This window comes from Agelaius phoeniceus, chromosome 1, assembly GCF_051311805.1.
Source record: "Agelaius phoeniceus isolate bAgePho1 chromosome 1, bAgePho1.hap1, whole genome shotgun sequence".
Taxonomy (NCBI): Eukaryota; Metazoa; Chordata; class Aves; order Passeriformes; family Icteridae; genus Agelaius; species Agelaius phoeniceus.
This window is the reverse complement of record NC_135265.1, coordinates 137,734,500-137,755,657: the sequence shown is the minus strand read 5'-3', so window position 1 is coordinate 137,755,657 and position 21,158 is coordinate 137,734,500. Positions and strand designations below refer to the sequence as shown.

At 41.7% G+C, this 21,158-nt stretch overlaps 1 protein-coding gene across 3 annotated transcripts in view; it reads left to right on the top strand.

Annotated features, from left to right (window-relative positions):
* The first annotated feature begins 3,378 nt into the window (after positions 1-3,378).
* Positions 3,379-21,158, top strand: part of COLEC10 (collectin subfamily member 10) — a 29,263-nt gene continuing 11,483 nt past the window's right edge. For 2 of the 3 annotated variants that reach the window (XM_077188405.1, XM_054641031.2), the window contains exons 1-5: positions 3,379-3,626; positions 15,993-16,064; positions 17,439-17,510; positions 19,599-19,652; positions 20,631-20,726. In XM_077188405.1, the coding sequence (XP_077044520.1) occupies positions 3,479-3,626; positions 15,993-16,064; positions 17,439-17,510; positions 19,599-19,652; positions 20,631-20,726 (442 nt within the window). In that variant the 5' untranslated portion in view covers positions 3,379-3,478. The remainder of the gene's footprint in view (positions 3,627-15,992; positions 16,065-17,438; positions 17,511-19,598; positions 19,653-20,630; positions 20,727-21,158) is intronic. The other variant, XM_077188413.1, reaches the window with a different exon arrangement.

Genomic DNA, 21,158 nt, shown 5'->3' with positions numbered 1-21,158 from the left:
TAAGTCATAAGATTTTGGACAATTTTGTCCTTAGGTTGGTTGGTTTTGTCAGTTGTATTTTCAGGCATATCAGAATCTGGTCATTGTTTATATCTTAATCAGAACAAAAACAAGTTGTGGGCACTGTGTTTACAGGCTCAAGCAGCCATTGCATGGTGTCAAATCCAAAACCAGAACTTTACAAAATAGCCCTAGGATTACTTTCTTCCCTACATATTGCAAACCACAATACTCTGCCCTTCCTTTTCCATTTTCTCTAAGCTTTGCCACCTTGATTGATGTATCCAGCATGACAGAATGAAACACCCCAAATCATCATGACCCCTGATACAAGAAGAGAAACCATAGAAATATTCCACCTTTTTTTTTTCCTTCAGGTGCTCCCAAGTTTATTCAGTACAGTAAGGTACAGAAGGAGAATGTTCTCCTTGATGCTGAATTTAGGTCAGAAAGGATGCTGGTGGACTCTCAACACTTATGGCTGAATCAGCCCATGGTTACAAGCAGGGTGTATCAACCTGCAGTCCAGCCACAGGATCTGTGACTATACAAATGATGAAAATTGGCTGTAGGTCTGGCCACCTTTTGATGAACAGTATTTCAGCATGTTGTCTGTGCTCCTTACAGTCTGTTTACATTAAACTACTAACATCTGAAGAGTAAGCAAATGAAGGGTGTTCAAATCTCCAAGGAAGTTACTTGGACTCCAAATAGACAATGCACAAGACAAAGGTTACCTGACTAGTGCTCATCTAAAAGAACAGAATCTTTCTGGATATTTTTTTGTGCCTTTTCAGGGTTTTCTTGCAAAACATTCATGCCCTTGGAAGCATTTGTTTTGTGACTTTTATGTCTGGATGATGTGGCCTAGTTAGTTTTTCTTCCTTGCCTACAGTCATTTCTTTAAGCCTGATTCAATGAGAATTAACATGCACAATAGGCACTCTGCTTCATTAAATCTCCATCAGCAATGAAGCTGCTTGAAAATTTTTCAGTGAAACTGGTTTGATAAATATTGATTTGCCAAAACCCAAGCTTTTTGTGGTAGTACATCAGTTTTGATGGACTGCCTGTTAAGGCAAGTTTTCTAGCTCCAGGATGGCATTCCTGGTCCAACACATGGGAAGACATAACTGATTAGCACACACCCTTGTAATAAAGCAATATAACCTTAAGGCTCTACTGCAAGCCTTCTCTGCAATTATTTCTCTGCCTGGTTTGAACTAGGCAGAGAAATAATTAAAATCTGGATCTCCTACATTTTGAGTAAGTGTTTTCATTTTCCAAGTTTTCAGATCCATTAAATCTAATTTCTCACAGTATTTTCAGGGGGCTTGTGACTGTCAGGGAAGGTGGAGTGGCGGTGGGAGGTGGGGGTTGGGGAAGAGTAGAGTCTTGATTTATTTTCTAAAGTGGACTGAAAACATTTGTAAATGATCACACCACTGTCAGAAAAATTTTCCCTGCTTAGTCCCAGATAGTAACTGAAGTAGTTAAACAAATGATTTCCTCTCTCATTTAGACTTTACCCCTCTTTATCCCTGATAAATAACAAACAAGTCAGTGTAAGTCTCTCAGTACCATGGAACAGATAGCATCATTCATGTCAGTTTGGCAACATTTCCCAAATGCCTCCTCCAGCCCTAAGTACACTAGCTTCCCACTCCTACGCGCTCTATTCTTGCTCTTACATTGACCTTCTGCTCACAAAATGGAAAGTGAAGAGAAGAAAAAGTTAAATAAAACAGATTAACAGTGTACAAGGCAGAGGCACAGTGCCTGATGCAAATCACAGAGGAACAAGTTTATTTCTGGTATGACTCTCCTCAACTATAACCCTGGCTTTGTGTTTCCTCCCCCTCTAGCTGTGTGTACCCGTTATCAAGGCCATGTTTGGGGGGGGTACATTAGATGACATTCTTTAGCACAGAGACCTCTATTTATTTCTGAAGAGCACTGTACACAGTTTAACAAGGAAAAAAAAGTGTTTTGGAAAGGGGGACAGTCTGTGAGCAGGCTAGAAAGAAAAAGGGAGAGGAGTATCTTGACCCTTCTTGGGACTTTGGCCAACATTTTATCACAGATGAAAGCCTGAAGTCAGAGCCTTCCTTCAGACTTTAAGTAAAGGTCTTCACTTTTACATAAGTACTGCTACTTATTCTGTATGCCCAAAGGCTGAAACATAGAACTAGGGAACCAAATACTCTCTTAAATAATGAGGAAGCCTCTCAAAAGCTATTAATGTAGGAAGGATGGAAAGCAAACACCCTCTCACACACTACATAGCTCAAGAGCCTAGTTCAGCTTTTTTAGTAACTGTCTCATTGTCTGAGAAACCAGAAGTTAACAAAATTCCTGGAAATATTAGAAATAGTCATCTCCCCTTTCTTTTCTGCCAGACTACCTTGAACATCCTCCTACCCTGTGCTCTCCTTAAGAGAAAGCTAGAGGTTTTTCCAGAAGGGATTGCACACAGGTAGGTATCTGTCACAGCTCCTTCCAAAAGGAAGGATGCATGCAACCTGCTCCTCCACGCAAGAGGCCTCCTACACTGGTTTCAGGGTCCCAGCACCCAGTTGAACGTTACCTCAGGATTCAAACCAGCTGAAGTTTCCTCTGGACAAGCCAAAGATAACATTCTGTTGGGATCTATGCTACACCACTGTCCCCATACATGGCCTCTCCCAGTGCATGGCAAGAGTGATGTGGGAGAAGGTGATGCAGTCATTCAAGCTCATCTTGTTCTGTGTCTTCTGTCCTGAAGTTTGTCCCTCTGCTCTCTGTCTACCAACATGATCTGGGCTTGGGGCTAGCACTGTGGAGCTATCTGTAAGCATAAACCCATCATTTGTGTGTTTCAGGCTAAAACACCCATGGATAATGTCAACTTTTCATTTGTGGGTCCCTGACACCCAAAATGTGAGACAGAGCACTGGGGATTTCCACCCACAGCGGACTGGCAGCTCGTCTGCTGTCACTAACACTCTCCTTGGTGGAAAGCTTTTATGGAAAAGTATCTCTACATGTTATATGCAGTCTGCATTACTCTTCCAGCACACAACCAGCCAAATGTATCCTATAACTAATTAGTACACACTTGGATACAATACCAAAGTCTTTTGTCCTTTGAGTAAGTGAAATGCTGGGCGTGAAGATTCAGTGCTGAGAGGCAGAAAAGTTACAAGAGAGATATTCCCATATGTTGGAGAAATTTTCCATGGCAAAAACAGCTAAATGTCTCACTCAGATAAGAGATAAATTGGAATAAACAGCTGTCAGTGTTAAATAAATATCCTGGATAATGTGCAGGACAGAAATAACTACAGCATCGTCAAACCCCTTTCTTCACTTTATTTAGCTGTTCTTGCATGTAGCTCCCAAGCTTTCCACTGCTCCAGTTGGTGAAGCATTTATTTTTGAGTCAGCTGCATTTCTTAAGACTGCAACAACGAAAGGCATTTCCTGAGAAACTGCAAGGATGAGCAGCAAGAAAGAACAACAGCTAACGACATATGGGACCCTTGTAGTGTTTTTTATCTTGCAAGTTCAGATTTTTGGTTTTGATGTTGATAATCGACCTACAACAGATGTCTGCTCAACACACACAATTTTACCTGGACCAAAAGGTGAGGAATTATCAGGTTGCTAATGCTGAGACCAGTACTGATAAAGGCTGATTTTTTATCAGTGGAGACTTGGAGGGCTTGTGGCATGGGCTGGGCATGAAAGATGTGAAATATTGCAGACTGTACAAACATCTGGTAAACTGTAACTGTAATGGGGGAAAATGGAGAAGCAAGGAGATTTAAATTTTCATTTCTTTAGTTTCAGGAACAGTGTTACATATTTTCATATAAGTTAGAGGTGTCTTTTTGCATCTTTCTTCAGCTGCACAAATCTTCTGTTATTTCTTGTGCTCACCACACAATGAAAACAGCTAACAGACACAAACTGAGGGACTTATTTAAAAGTAGGCACCTCTTGTGAACTGTTAATGGTCTGCTTTGCATCTACAGATAGGGAGAGATACACAATATTTAAAATGACCAAACTGCCATTATTTTCAAATGTTTATTTGTAAATACATCTCTGCTACATTCATCAGACCTGATCCAGTAGCTCTTGTTGAATTAAACAGGACCTTTGCTGGAGATTTCAACAATAACTAAATCAACTCTGGCATGTACAGGTCTTTTATCTTCAAAACACTTTGCAAATATCTGAAACCAAATTTTCTGCATTAACTTACTTTTTCTGTAAGACAACTAATGTCAGTGGAATTGCCTGAAGGGTATCTTATTAGGCCCATGACATAGAAATCTATCTTGCAGTGACAGATCTAAAATATATATTCCACACCATGGCTATTGCAGCTTCAAACTATTGCTTTCTTTTTAGTAATTCATTGTATTTTTCTATAGGCTACAGACTGAGAGGAAAAAAATGCAGCTGATTTAAATTTAAAGCAGAAAAAATATTATCAAGTCAAGAGCACTGCTACAGACTCATTTGTTTTTATGATGGATTATTCAAATGCATGTTGCTTAAAGGACCATTTTTAATCAGGAAATTAATTTCTTTATGATTACAATCCAAGCTTAAATTTTTGCTGCCACAGCATATATGCAGAGAGATGTAATGATCCCCAAGGGAGCTAGTGGGTGTTGGTTTAGTATCTAGTTAGTATCTAAGTAATGGCAGGCTGGAGAACAAAGTTTGACAGAATTGTGTTTAACAAGTCACAAGGCTAATGAAGGGGGTCTTGTGACAATGCAGAGTAGCTGGGACTCCAGCAGGCTTCTGTGGTCTACCTTGTATAGGGAGCATTTGAAGGGTAGATATTATTATTCTTTGTAAATGCAATACTGAGAAAGTCAGGATTTAGTCATTATCAGTCCTATTTTTCCTGGCTGACATCAAAACACAAGATGAGACCAGCAGTTTATTGGCACAGCTCAATCTACTACTTTAGATCACCATCCCCAAGATCCATGACAAGAAGGAGTATTGAGTATAAATCACCTCCAAATTACTAGCTCATATGCACTGCAGGTCATCAAATACATTTTGGAGACTATGTGATATGATCCTTTAAGATTAATTTCAGTTCCTTCAAGAGCTGAGCTCATCCAGGACAGTTACAAGTAGCCCTTAATGGCACTGGTTGTTCAAGCTTCCAGTCATCAGGGCAATTAAAGACCAAGCAGGCTGAGTGTATGAACTGCCCTGTTACTTCTCAGGCATCCCTTGTAGCCAAGCATGAAAAATGCTTACCTAATATGCCAGGAGAAAGTCTGTCCTGCTGTCAGTTTTCCTTCATCCATCTAATGTCTATGACTCAGAGCACATGATCCCAAGCTTGTGACCACAGCCATAGGCAGAACTTTGCTGTTTAAACTCTAAGCTTGATAACAGACAAGTCTCTGATTTTTGCTGCTGTAGTTTTTTTTCCCCTGTGTTACATCTCTTGTGTCCCTTTGTCCATTGTTCTCTTTAAAATGGGTTTTGATTCATCCAGACCAAGTTTTACCTCCTCCCCTCCACGTGCTCAGCATCTCAGCCATGGTAAAACATGGTGGTGCTCCCAGGAGACAGAGGTGCTGATCTCACACACCACTTTGACCAGCTGTTTCCACCACCACAGGTTAGATTCCTGTTGTGGCAACTTCCTCCTTCCATGAGAACATGGAAGTGTCTAATAGGCCAAAGCAACCTGAAGTGCAAGGAATTAAAAGGTATTCAATAGCTGTAAGACTTCCTACTCTGTCCCACCTCCCTATCCCAGTGCAAGGTGTAAATTGCCCTATAGGCTAGATCCAATCTGTGTGCTCCAAGTGGGATGGACCCTGGTCCATCAGCAGAGAGAGATGCTGCTGTTTCCATCACACAGCACAGTGGAGAGGAGAGCACTGAGGGAGAAGTGGGGGGGGGGTTTGGAGAGTTCAGAATTTATAACTCTTTATTGCCTGCACTATTGGAGCCTATATGACTCAATCCTCTAGGCATTCACAGCTGTTACAGGAGCAAACTCTCAACCTCTTCACATGCTCAGCCTGAAAATCACCTGTTCAAGAAGGGTTGTGAAGATAGGCCACTTACACAATCCACATGTAACTTGTCCAAGTTACTTTGTGCACACCATATTCTTCCCCTTCAAAAACATCTCTTTGTTATGCTCACACCTGAGAAGTCACAAGAGAAGTATAACATGAGCAGTGGGATGAAAAAAAAAAGGTGATTCCAGGCTGATTACCAGAAAAGTCTTCAAATCACTGCGACAGCCCCACCAACTCCCAGAAAACATGAGGCAAAAGCAGAGGCCATTGTGTACAACAGTAAGAGCTAGAAAAAAATACTCTGGAAGACTGCAGTCTGCCAGGAAGAGAAGGGATGCAGTGGATGTCCTGTCAGGTTTGCAGTTGTGCTGCAAGGACAGCAGCGTGCCCGAGCTCCGTGCGTGGTGCAGCGAACCCCGCGGGTTCCAGCCCCACCTCTGGGGGCTCACACGGTGCCCACCAGGTGCTGATGTCCCCCCCAGCTGCTGCTTCCCCTCACTGGGGCAAGAAAATGAAACCTGAAGCCTGTTTGCCAAAAAATATACAAAGAAATTTCCCAAATGGGCACTCCAGAAAAGCGGAAAATTATAAAGAAGAGAGAGGCAAAAGTTGGCACTCTTCTCCATTTCCTTTTCTAGGCAACATTCAGGTCTCTTCTCAAAAAGAGAGGATTATTTTCAATGAAAAGAGCCCACTGCAATGGCTGTCTTGTAAAAAGATTTGAGGTACACAGCCAGCTGGCTTAAATGGCAGTAAAGAACAGAAATGCATGAGGCATTTTCTAGGATTCTTATTGAAATACCCTAGGAACACCCCTGCCCTTCTTTTCCACTGCCCCCGCACCAAAAACAAAACAAAACAAAACAAAACAAAACAAAACAAAACAAAACAAAAGTTAAAAAAAAAAAAAAACCTAGATCTTTTCAGTGTTCATAACTAGTGATTTTTGATGTTTGACCCAAGATGTTAGGAACAACAGCTGGGTTGTTGTGGCACAGAAACTCTGAAAACTTACATCTTAAATCAGCTAACACAGATTCACAGCAGGGTAACTGGGGCAGTAATGACCATGCTTTGTACTTCATTGAATTCTTGAGTCCAAAGAGAACCAGGAAATGAAGCATAATGAATTTTCCAGGGGAGCCAGGTTATTGGTCTAGCAAAAGTAGTCATGGACCTATTCCTTACTTTCTACCCTTCCAAGCCTGCAAGCAAAGCAGGCTGGCTGTTGCTGCTGCTGCTGAGAAAGGGTCTGGGACTGTGGGGAGGCAGCATCCAACACAGTGAGAGCAAAGGCACCAGCTGTGGTGGCCCTGGCAGCATCAGGAGGATCAGGCTCTGCCCCCCTGGACTCTGCCTTTGAGGGGTGTCCCAGCTCTGTCCTTTCTTCCAGCCTGCTCTCCCCTGGAGACTGCAGGCTCTGATCTGCAAAGGAAGTTTTAAGTGGGCTGTTGACATAGATGAGACAGGAGTTGACCTGCTGTGAGTAAATCAATAAGCAACAACATGAGGGTAGAAACAAGCAGAGGACGACCCAAAACTCTGACTTCTGAACTCCCATTAAATATGTGAGCAGGGGCTGGCACTGCAGAAGCTGTTTTCACATGGATTCATGGGCTCTCAGAACTTCAGAAGACTGGCTCTAGACCTTGCTATCTGTCCCTGATCCCAGTTCACTTTCTTTGAAATCCAGACACAAGAACTTTGAAAGTCTTGAATCAGATCCAGGTTGAGAAACCGGAATAAGATGAAATTTGAAGAGCACCGGGAGTTTCCCATAGCAGTTTAGATTTAAAACGTTTCTTTATCATTATTTCTCACAAATGATGCTTATAAACTCTGTGACATTGGCTGGTACCTCAAAATAGCATTTACTGTGGTCACCAGTATAGCTGTCCATCTCTCAGCTTTAATTGTGCTTACGCAGTTCCACTCCTGGAAAATCTCAAACCCTTTCAGAAACCAGATATGCTGCTATCCACGTTGCCTTCCAAAAATACAAACGCCTTACCACATCCTATAGCTGTTCAAATCTATAACTAAATTTCCCTCTTAGTGCCTCATTTTTGATCTGAAGAGTCCTTTAATTTCAACACATAATTCTATTTTTCATGGCTTCTAGAATACCTTGTTTTAGCACAGAGTAAATTTCTGGAAATTATCAGGCTGAGCTACAGAGATCAGGGGACTTAAATACATAAATTCAAGAGACAGAGGGTCTGTATTTCTTACCAGTGGCAGTCTGATTCCTCACTGAAGCCACCATAATTCATGGGTCTCTGAGATCATGTCAGAATGGCAGCACAAGAGGCTGGGAAAATCAAATCATGCAGACCAAGTAAAAGGAGAATCAAGAATGATTGAAATTATTTCTGTGTTATTAAAGAAATAATGTATATTCCATTCATGCACAAAGATCCACACTTTCAAATAATACAAGTCAGCAGAGGTTCACTGAGCCTACTGAAGGCTTGGGTATGCCCCGTGCAAGGCAATATGAGAGGAGGGTATTTCTAATGAAGTTCAATTTATAAGTAGAAAGGCAATCAGAAAATTCTTTTTTTTTCTTTAAGATTTTTATTTTACAAGGGAAGGGCTTGTATTGTCTAATTTGAACCTGGGTGAAGGAAGATAATCTGTGTAAGAATGGTGCATATGTAGGAGCCCTGCATGTTCCTGCAGGATACCTGGGAAGGTGACCATGGGTGCAGTTTCACACTACAGCTGAACACACTACTCACCTCTCAGGTTTTCTGACAAAAAAGGGAGGCCAAACATATTTTTCTTCCACTCTGACCATGTGGTCTCTGCTCCACCTCGTGCTGGTTCAGCTATTTCACAGTCTCACAGAATATTCTGAGCTGGAAGGGACCCACAAGGATCATTGAATCCAACTCTCACATGAATGGCTCATCTGGGAACTGAACCCATCATCCCAGCATTGCCAGCACAGGGCTCTGGCCAAACCAGGCTCTGCACTGAGCTGCTCAGCTCACTCACTAAAAATATGTATCTGCCTTATTGATATTCCTCTGTTTAGGGAGATGAATTTCTTCCAAATAGGGTGAAAAGAGTGCTCAACATCAGGCAGAGGGAAGGGAGGCATGTAGGGCAGTGCTGGGAACTGGGGGGAGGAGGAAGGACAGGGAAGGGAACATCACGTCAGAGAGGCAGCTGATGTTAAGAAATCCTGTTCTCACTAGCCAAATGCAGCATGAAAGCAAGAATGCACAGTTTGGGAAATTTGCTAAGGATCTAAATGACACTGAAAGTGAAATCAGAGGAAATTTTGAGTCTTTCCATTGACGTAACTGTGACGCGCTTATCCATTGGAAATACAAACAGGGCTGTGTTTGTTTATTTCTTAAAGTCTGTGACTCCCTCTAGTGACAAACCCTCTCGGCAGATATTGTGCATGCCCGAGTGCTGCAAAGGTTCTTCCTGCTCAGGGTCACTCAGTGTCCCAAGCTACACAGCTAATCCTGGGAGGCCCTTCCAGGAGGGCAGGCATTCACTTGCTCCTGTAGGGTTCTCAAGGCTTCAGAATTATGCTCATCTCCTTATCCTTTCAATTTGGATAAGGAGAGGCAGAAATCACCTGTACTCTTCACATTCAGTCTCTGGAGGTGGGGAGGGTCCATCTGCCACCTCAGGTGGGACTAAGAGCATGAAACATGGAGCTCAGCAGAACTGTGTCACACGTGGAACAAATTCCATGCAGAGCCTTTGTGGTAGGGCATTGGCTGTGCCTAGGAATGATGAATGCATCCAAGGCAAGCAGTGCAAAGCTGCTTGCCTTGTTTAAGAATACCACCATGTGGTATTCTCATCAAGATTAAAAGAAAGATTCTCATCCTTCCCCTGTCAGGTTAAATTAGTCATTAGGCCCAGGGCTTTTCAAAGACTCTTTGGCTGGTAGTGGAATTTTTTCAGTTTAGAGTATCCGGTGTAGGAGGACAGCTGTGCTGTAGCCCAGCATAAGTGATGTTTCTATCATTTGAAAGGGTGGACATGTCCTTGATTCTGGAAGGAGACACACCTGCAAAAGAGAGGATGAGAGAGCATGAACATTTCTGTAGTATTTAGCTGACCTGAGGTTGTGGCACACCAGCACACCTGACAAAGTGGTCCCAGGGAATCTCTCAGCACAGCTCCAAATGTGCTGAGAGCTACTCATGCATAAGCCCAGTTCAGAGTCTCCTCTCAGCCTGCAGAAATGCTCTCATGCTGATGCAGACAAACATGGGCTCTGAAAGCCCCAGGAATTACACCCAGGTTCTCCAAGAGCCATGGTCAGCCCTTGATTACAAGACTTGGAGAGTCACTAAATAAATGTGAACAATATCTGTGAACTTGAAAACGTCCTAAGTTCATGAATACAAACCAGATAAATTGCCTACAAAAGATTCATTAGGGAAATCTAAGTCACTTAAAGGTCAGTAAATTCTTACTAATTAAATTCTTACCAAAGATAACCTCTCAACATTTAGTTATGAAGTGTTTTTTAGTCAAACTCTAAAAAAGACAGAGCCCCTTTCAACTGCCTAAAAATCCTGCTGGTAATTGGACCTTCAGCATTTTCCTGAGCTTGTTTACAGAAGGTCTGCAGTTCCCTCTCAATTACAATTAAAATTTTCTAATGGCTGCAAAATTTACTTACTTCTTATGGCTTCTGCTCTTCTGCCTTGCACAGTCCCAAGCTGGAAGAGTCTAGTAATTTACTGCTTCAGGTGTTTCTTTTAGCCAGAAATCTGGTGTTTCATATCTGTGACACACAAGAAACCAATCAACTTGAGGAAATACTAACAAGGCTGAGAAATAGTCTTACTTCAGGTAATGACTCCAAGTGCTTCTTCACCCATGCTTCAAATGCCAGTGCTGTATAATATCTGTCATCTCTGCAACCACAGTTTTAAAGTGACAATCTGTTAATTAGGTTAAAATTTAACCTGACACTGCCCCAAGTGCAAAGCAGCAAAAAGGAGAGGTTAACCTCTACGTATAGATAGCAAGCATATGAGGTCAGGGATCAGAAAATTTGTGTTGCACAAAGCACAGTACTACAGAACTCAAAAAACCAGTCCATAGTATTAGCAGGACAGATATTTTTTTTTCCCTGGAAGATTAAAAAAAAAAAAAAAAATAGGCTGATGCAGTGGGATGGCTTGTCCACATGAAGTCTCAGAGGACAGGGAGGGATACTTATGGTAAACTAGAAATAAAGCCAACTCTGCCCCTGCCCAAAACAGTCGGCCAACCTCTCAGTCTCTCCTACTTGGTTGCAAATCATAGCAAGACCACAAGAGGGAAGCACAACCCAGGAGTTCACCTTTTGTGCCAAAATTTGTGATAACAGCACACAACAGCTCAAGGAGGACACAGCACGTACCATGTCAGCAGGTACTGGGCTTAATCTAGTCTTAAATTAACAATAAAATGGTATCACTAACTAATACTGTTTGTTTCTACCCTTGTTTTGTAATGGCCTACCTATTGTCAGATGACAGATGGGGAGAAAAGCACAATTACCCTCTCTTACAGACAGACAAATTATTGTTCTTCCTGTTTTCCTGGATATGAAAAGTAAGACAGAGTGTGGCAGGCTTCTTTACACCAAGATGAAACAGGTGATGGAACTTATTTCCCTCTCCCTTAGGCTTTTAGAGGTCTTAAGCAAAAATTTGGATCACATAAGGTGTTAATAAAAGTTGAGGCACTGCCTGACCTCTGGAAATCCCCAGAACAAACTTTGCCACACCCTTCACTCCTCTCACCTGGCAGCTCTCAGGCTAATGTTCATACAGGACAAAGTAGCTTCAACTTCAGGAGCCCTAGGTGTGAAAATCTTGTTCCAAAGTCCATCAGGAAAAGTCACTGGATCTTTCAATGGCTCAAAATGCTGAAACTGAGACAGGAATAAAACATCTTTAGAAAGTAATCGCAGCTTCTCCACTTGTATATTGACTTTCTTTCCTGGGTTCTATTTTCAGGATTAACTCTTTCACAAATGAGAAAGAGAGGGATGGAGGGAGGAAGGGAGGAAGGGAGCATCTTGCACAGAGATCTTCCTTCTGCAGCAAACACCAGTACTTCCATAGCTTTAACTCTGCAGAGCAGCCTGCAGAGAATGGAACTGGCTGGTCTGAGAAAGGTGAGGAGGACTGCCAGGATGACAAGCCCTGGTTTGGAAGGTCAGCAGGAATATGGTTTGTTTTCCACAGGCCAAGGAACCTCCTTCAGCAGCTTCTATACCAGACCCAGAATTACAGCTTTTTTTTTTTTACACAAAGGAATTAATTCCACAGGGAAAGGCTGGACATGAAAAGCCTCCCCCATCTCCCTTCCTTGTCAGAGAACACAGTCCATTTGTGAAATATTGCCATGTTGCATTTCTAGTCAAGATCCATCCAGCCTTTACAGCCTTTGGATCATGCACTACCTCCTTTCTATTGTCACACATATTTCCCCCTGTAAGGGTTTGCAGATGATGATGAGATCAGTTCTTAACCTGCTCCCAAACTGTCCTTTCACAAGCCCTTTATCAGCCTCTGGGAACTTTTCTGAATTTCTGAACTACTGAAAAGTGACTTTTGCACTTTCACAGCGGTTTCACACATGGATTTGGAAAGAACAATTTCCTCTTGTTAGCATTGAAGTCAACAGCAAAATTAAACCATGTATTCTCTAGCTGTAGTTTGATGGTCAGTAGAATCATAAAATCATGGAATGGTTTGGGTTGGAAAGAACCTTAAAGATCATCTAGTTCCAATCCCCCTGCCATGAACAGAGACACCCTTCCACTGGACCTGCTTGCTCAGAGCCCCATTCTGCCTTGCCTTGAACACTTCCAGGGATGGGGCATCTGCAACTTCTCTGGGCTCACCACTCTCACACTATGGAATTTCTTTCTCATATCTAACCTAAATCTACTCTCCTTCAGTTAAACTCATGCCCTCTTGTCCTGTCCCTACATGTCCTTGTAAAAAGTCTCTCCATCTTTCCTGTAGGCTCCCTTCAGGTACTGGAAGGCTGAAATTAGGTCACCCCAAGGCCTTTTTTTTTCCCTAGGCTGAACAAAACCAAATCTCTCAGCTTTTCCTCATAGGAGAGGTATTCCATCCCTCTGATCAACTTGGTGTCCTCCTCTGGACTTGCTCCATGTCCTTCCTCTGTCGAGGACCCCAGAGGTGGATGCAGCACTGCAGGTGGGGCCTCACCAGAGCAGAGTGAAGGGGCAGAATGACCTCCTTGACCTGCTGCCCACTCTGCTTTTGATGGAGTCCAGAACAGGTCTGACTTTCTGGCCTGTGAGTGAACATTACTAGGTCGTGTCCAGCCTCCCATCCATCAGCACCCCCAAGTCCTGCTTGGCAGGACTGGAACCCAGTAAAAGCAGGCATCCTTCCATCAGCTCCCAGCTCAGACCCACAGCTTCAGCTGAATATTTAAGGAGCTTGGCTTTTAGAAATATACAGTAGCTTTTACAGTATTTTTAAGACCTAGTGAAAAGAGAGATGTCTAAAATTTATATTGCTGACTGCTTTTAGACTTTTCTTTTCCTACGTTACCTGTGGAAGCTGGTGTTAAAAAAAAGAGCCTGAGTGAACCAGCACACAGCACATTGTTTCCTCCTTGTCCATCCCTTCAGCAGCTGCTTCCTCCCTTCAATGTGAACTGAAGTTCAGCCCTTTATCTTCCTCAGCTTGGCCCACCAACCTTCCTTCAAAGGGCATCCTGACCAACAAGACAGTCCCAGCATGGAAGGGTTTTCTCAGCATAAAGGGACAGGCTCAGCTCAGTCCATGTAACTGGAATGGAAAGGTGCCAAACAGCTAAAACTAAATTTTATCTGCTGTGCAGTTAATGTGCAGCACTTCTCATCTGCTATCACTCTACAGAACAGCCCATGCTACCTCTGACTACAGAAGTAGAAGGCCTGTCAGGAATGAGTGGGCAATATTTTTCAAAAAAATATGAGACCAACATAATGACCAGTCTTAAAGCAACCATGGGAAGGTACTTTCTCCCCAGCACACTAAAAAAATCATTGGGCTATTTGCCACAGGATATTTATTATAAGGGCCAAAGGTATAAATGGGTTTAAAAGGCACAAGGTTAATTGGTGGAGGGAAGAATCACTAGTGGCTGTTCATTAGGGGAGGGGATGTGTCACATTCACATTTTCTGAAAAATCCCTTCACCCAGGATTTTTCTCCTGGCAAGCTGAGAAGCCTCAGAGAAAAAGGAAAACAAATTCTTATTTAATTTGCTTTTCCTGTGTTGTGCTCACATGTGGAATGTGTTTGGAGATTGTTTACCACAGGTGATTGTTTCATTGGATTTCTGGTGTGTTTTCACTCATTGGCCAGTCAGTGCCAAGCTGTGTCGGGACTCTGGAGAGAGTCACGAGTTTTCATGATGATCTTTTTAGCCTTCTGTAATTATCCTTTTTGTATTCTTTAGTATAGTTTAGTATAGCATTCTTTAATATAATATAGTATCATAAAACAATAAGTTAGCCCTCTGAGAACATGGAGTCGGATTCATCATTCCTCCCTGCCACAAGGGTCCCAGCAAATACAATAGGGATGCAGTGCTTGGCTCAGGTGAGCACTGAGACCATTGCTGTGGGAGGCTGGAAGTGGCTGCCTGGGCCATAGTCACCCTCAGTACACCTCAGTTCCCTGCACACTTTCTGCTGGGGCTGCAGGCACCACTCTTGGTGAGACAGGTTATTGGTCCTGTCACATCTTGCTGTTCTGTCCTCACCTCTCTGGCTGACATCCAGGCACACTTCCCTCCCTTGGCTCTCCATATACTGAACAACCAACTGGCTGCCACTACCACATGAGATCCTGGCTGAGCCAAGAGGCTGTGGCCCTGCTCCCCACTGCACAGCAAGGCTCATTGCCAACAAGGGCAGGGAACAATGGGAGAGGCTCTGGAAGGCTGCCCTGTTCAGTGATGGCCCTTTGCTGCAGGTGAGTTGTGTGTCTCCTCCTCACCTCTGCTGGGGGGAGAAAAAAAAAAATCTTCCTCTTATGATCTGGCTCCAAACGAAGAAGATGACAAAATCATCTTTAGTCTTTCTTTCCTGCCTTCCTGCCTTCCATGCAAAGCAACCTTGTATGCTACTTGTGGAAGGAAATAACATTTCTTTCTGACTAACTGCTGCCTTGCACCTTTACCCTATATGCTGCACAATGAGAGACTGTCTTCCAACAGTGAAAGTGCTTATACAGAACTATACAGGAACCTGTGTAATAGGGTCTCAATCTCTTTTAGAGAAATCTCTGCACTACCATAATAAATGCAATGATTTTGCCTCTTACAGATACTCTCTGCATGACCTTTCAAAATAAAGCATTGGAGTAATTGCAAAACAAGTTTCTTGTATCAACATACAAATGCCATCTGTCAAAAAATGTAGGCAAGAATTGTGTCATATTAAGTGCCAAGGTCTATGTCAAGATCTATTTCAACATATTTACATTCCTCTCATTCTGAATGCATCTGCATACCCTGAACACAGAGTCACTAGGAATGGAATCACTAGGAACAATTAATAAACACCTGTTGCCTCCCTTGGCAGTTTGCCCCTGTGTGCTCAAGTTTCCCAATACCAAAAGATTGGTTTATTTATCTGCTTTATAGCTAATAATGTTTAAAGTGTAGGAGTAGGAATTGCTGTTGTATAATTTTCATGTTGTAACAGCCTCTCTGAAAGGGAAAGCTTTTCGCTTTTCCTAATGATGGTCAGATTCCTCATCTCTTTTCTGAAAATTTATCCCATGGCTGCTGTGCCTTCAATGGGAAATAAAAAGAAATCAGTAGGGGAAAAAAACCCCATGAACTTTTCTTTCTGAATGTGTTTAGTTGTACTTACTGCACTGAGAGAAATGTACCATGATGTTTTATTTTCTGGTTTTTTGGAAGGGGATGAAGGTGAAAAGGGAGACAGAGGAGAAGTAGGCAAACAAGGAAAAGTTGGACCAAAAGGACTAAAAGGTATTTATGATGGTTTGTTGGCTATTGCTGGCATATGAATATCATTATACACAACTGTACTGATGCATATGATTGATGTTTAATGCTTTTCATTTCTGTTTCACCAGTGGATTTCACAATCCTGTCAAACATTAATTGGTAAACATAACAATACTTAGCTTGGTTCAATTCCTATCAATACTTAAGACAAATACATATGGCTGTCATGAGTGTGATTCAGAAAACCTGATTCAAAAAAATCATATACATAATCAGAAAGATTACTCTTACTGAAATTAGCCTTTAGTTGAAATTGAATTTTGAGCATTATTGCCTAGCAATATGTCAGGGTGCTCAATAAAGTTTGGTTTCAGTTGTCTGTATTCTGCAGACAAAGCAAACAAAGCCATACACACACAAATAAAAAGTTCCTCTGATCAAACAGCATCCAAGATGAGAACAAGGACTTGCAGATGTTTCAGGACTTGGCTCAATTAAATATGTTCCATACCCACAGTGTGATCTGGGCACATCATTTAGAGGCACCAGATGTGACTGTGTCAGCCTTATTTGCATACTCTAATTTGAAAGCTTAATTTATCTTTAGAGTTTAATGACAATGTATATCCAAGATCTTCCTTCTTTGACTGTGGCTTAAGACTAATCAGGAAAGTTTTTACTTTTATAGAAACTTTAAAATCACTCTGTTATTATTGCTATAATAAAAAACTTCTTCCATTTTTAAATGCATTCTTATGATTTCACTTCTTACCTTAAAATGAGCATCAGATAAGATACAAGGAATTCAGGGAATCAACCATTTACAAAGCATCTTATTGATGTTAAAGTCCTTTTGCAAACTGAGATTCCCTAGATTGGCCTGCCATCATTAGACAGCTATTTCAGAACTTACACTATTTATTAATCAATTAAAAAGGACACCTGTTATTTTGGTGCTCTGAAGACTGGGAAAACACCTACAGCAAACTTAGTAGCTCCCTACTTGCAGGCCTGCTTTGAGAAGGACTCCCAGCAAAGCCACAAGGACTTAGGAAAGTGTTTTGCCTGTGGTGGAGAAAAATAAAAGGTGTCAGCCTGGTTAGGCTGTGAAGTAAATCACTAGCAGTTTCAGTTTCTATTTTTGCTAAGACAATATGATGTTTGAACAGGCAATTTTATTAAGGTTCTATGCCATGTCCTACTGTCGTACCCTACAGGAGCAGAGATCTGGCTGTTCTCTTCCAAATACCCTCAGGGCTGTGCTCACTTCACTTTGCCACACAGGCAGACTGGCCACACTCAGGAAAAATAGCAGCAGTAGAGACTTAAACAGTGCCTCAGAAAAGAAATTACAGCAACCATCCATACTCATTTCCTCTTCATTTCTTCTCTTAGGAAACAAAGGACCAGTGGGTGATGTTGGTGACCAGGGAATGCTTGGTAAAATTGGTCCAATTGGTGGAAAGGGTAAGCTCTGGTCTGGGAATTTCCTTGGGGTTTTTACCCTCAAGGTAAATATGTGCTTTATGAGAGCTCCAGATATGGAGCAATATTAGATAATGGTACTACCAATTCTCTCCAAATAAAGTTATGCATAAAGATTGGTGATGAGAGTGAACTGAAATACCCTAGTTTTATTTTCTTCATGCATTATATCCAACTAATTTGGTTAAAATAATTTCTTCTATGAGTTAAGATATCAATCCTCTTTGATAGACCTAGTTGAAGGTGTTTCTGCTCGTTGCATGGAGGTTGGACTAGATGACCTTTAAAGGTCACTTCCACCCCAAACTATTCTATGATTCTGTGGTGAAAGAGGATGGGAGAAATTCAGTACCTGTGAAGTAAATCCTCTGAACACTCTAAGAGACAAATGTGTGCCTTTGATTTGGATGCTGAAGGCCTAAGTCAATGTCCTACTGTTGCTGAGGATGCCACACCTTGTCACCTGCACTGCTGTGGGTCACGTGAGCAAGAAATGCACAGGACATCCCTGTCCTGGTAAGGAACCAATTCAGGAATTTTAAGAAGGGGCTCAAATAAGCAGGGATGGCAACTACTTCCAAATCAAGGTAGACTCCAAATCTGCCTGGACAATCATTTCATGAAATTGTGCTCTATTTATCTTGAGAAGAAGTTCAGACATTCCTTTCTGATATTCCTAAAGAGCTACTTCAGAAGGACTATTTCTTCTACCACAAGGAGACCTGCATTGAAAGCTGATCAGGGACACCACCATTGCCAGGAGAACTCTGGGGTCTCAAATCAGCACATCAGCTTGGATATACTGTTGAGTGGCTGGAACAATCTCTCTGGAGAGCTTCTCAAACCACTGTTTTTAATAAACCTTTCATGGCCTCCAGCCAGCCTCAGTATCAGTCAAGAAGAAAATATTTTGACCTGAGGGATTAATTTTCAGAAGTGCCTAGAAAACTGAAAACTCAGAGTTATCTACTAAAATGTCTTCAATCCCCAAAAGAGACAAAAAAAGAAGAATCTTACAAGTTGCTTTTCTTTATCTGAAAGTAAACCAATGTTCTGAGCCTTTAAATCAAGTTCTCTTTTAATCCCAATGCACAATTTATTGTCCCCTTACAGTTTTTCTCATTTTCTTTATTTGTGGAAGCAAAGGTCACTGTTTAAATCTGTGACTAAACATTGGAGTTCTTAATGAAGCAAGCCTGACATTTCATCTTGCAAGTGTGCAGTGGGTATGCTGCTAATTAAAATGACAGCCAACATCTAAATTCTTTAAAAAAACACAACCATATAAAGTAAAAAGTACATAAAAACATGGTCATCAATAAGGCAGAGCAAGTACTAGTATGTTTTGACCTCTGAAGGTTTTATTCATAAAAGAGCTGACATGAATTTTGGATAAAGTCCAGCTGTTCTGACCCAAATTACAACTGAGGTTTTTTAAAGAACAGGTCACCTCCAGTTATATAGTGGCAGAGCATTTGGAGAAGTATTTCTATCATTCTTATAATTTACAAAAGAGAGTTGGATGAGAGTTGGAGAGTTTGCAGTTGGATGCAAATAAATCCCATTTCCATAAACTGAACTGAAATGCTGCTCCTTAATGACCTCCCTCCATGCAGGTGCCAACTGCTGCCCGCACACGCAATCTCTTGCACACACGAACTCAGTGGCTTAGAGCACATCTGCTGCCTCCTCTCACCATGGAGCTGCTGAACCTGGGGAAGGGCTCTGTCCTGTGGCCCCTGAGAGAACCCAGATCTCACCTTTTTAAGATTTCTTAACTGCTTTCAGCCTCTCAGGATCATTTTGCAGTTTATATTTAAAGTAAGTGGTACCAGGAGCCGGCAGCACACAAGATGCCTGTGTTATCAGTGAGTTAGCTATTAAAGGGCTCTCACTTCCATGCACCAGAATTAATCATGGTTTGTTTAACTTGGCATGTCTTCCAGTACAGTCCATCAGAGCTTCCTATCAAAAGCACACTGTTAATATATTATTAATTGGGTTTTTGAATATGCTTCCCTGACATATGCACTGTCTGAGATCTGAGAATATATTTTCCTCTTTATTCAGGTGACAAAGGAGCCAAAGGCTTACCAGGGGTTTCAGGAAAAAAAGGAAAAGCAGGTATGCTATGCATCCTTCTGTGCAGAATGGTCAAATCTGCTGGATCTTTGATTTCACGGTTGGTTTGTAAGAAATTCCATGAAATTATGAGGGCAAGGAAAATACATTGAAATGCCCAAGGAGAATAAATGAAATGTAATTGAAGCCCAAGGAGAATAAATGAAATGTAAGGAAGAGACTGAAAATGTTTTGTTGAAGAAAATAAAGGATAGTGTAGGGACATGACTGATTCCTATGAATATACCAGCATGCACAAAATATGAAGTCACCCAAATTCATGGGTAATATTTGGTATAATAAAAACTAACACACAGGCCAGCAGTATGCATTTAAACTGGATACTAGAAGAAAGTTTCTTAGTATCAAAGGAATTAAGCCCTTTAACAGTTTCCTAATAGGAGCATGAGATGAAAAAGTAAGTGATATTAGATAGAAACATAATCTGTTATCAAATTAATGCAATGCATTTGCTTACAGGAGGAGAATTTGACTCTGATGCACTAGTAACCTAGTAACCTTGAATGGTTACCCACCTTAAATGTATACTAGTGTTAATTTTTAAGAGATTGCATATAAAATGACCATTTGGTGCTTAATGGGAAACCATCAGCAACTTATTTTCTTTCTGAGAAAAACAAAAAGAACAAACAAAACCTCTAGCAAGCCAAATTCCAGTTAAAAAAAAAAAAAGAAAAATATTAACTGAGACTTCAGGGCTTGAAAGCTATTGATTTTTGGGTCAGTATTAACTTGCTTAAGCCAGTTAGCAAGGGAGTGTACAGAGTGTACAGAGCCAAAACATTACACACTTTGATCAACAGAAGTGTAGCCTGTGGGGTAAGGCGAAGACTGGCCCTCCATAAGTGGAGCCCAGATCTTCAGAAGCTTTGGAAGTGGCCTACAGGTAACTCTCCATGCACACACACACACCCAAATGCTTCTAAATAGGTAAGTCCTCTATCCTCTGTATTGCATCAGGCACCGTCTGTGACTGTGGGAGATACCGCAGATTTGTCGGACAGCTGAATATCAATGTTGCTCGTCTTAACACATCCATCAAGTTTCTGAAGAATGGTAAGGATCCTTAAATATTTGAGGGGATTTGACTCCAATAACAGATGTCATTGCTATTCTTCAACCACTGTTGATCTGTGGAAGTGTGGGGTGACTCCTGAATTATTTGGGAGAGTGTTAATTTTCCAAGGCCTAACTCTGCTCAGGACCACTCCAGCAGCACTCCAGCAATCCACTAACAGAGACAATCAATTTCCAGCAATCCAGGCATGCTCCTTGGCACTGCTTAATTCACTAGGCTATAAACTCACTGGTTGAGAGTCTGCCTTTTAAAGCTGCTGAGCAACCAAAATTTTCTTCTGAGTCAATGCCACAGTGCTACAGCAGCTCTGAATATCAGGCCATATCTAAAATGTCTTATCTTAGCAGTCACATTCATTTACCTCTACATGGAAAGGGCCTGAAAAGCTATTTATACCACTGTGTTTCTAC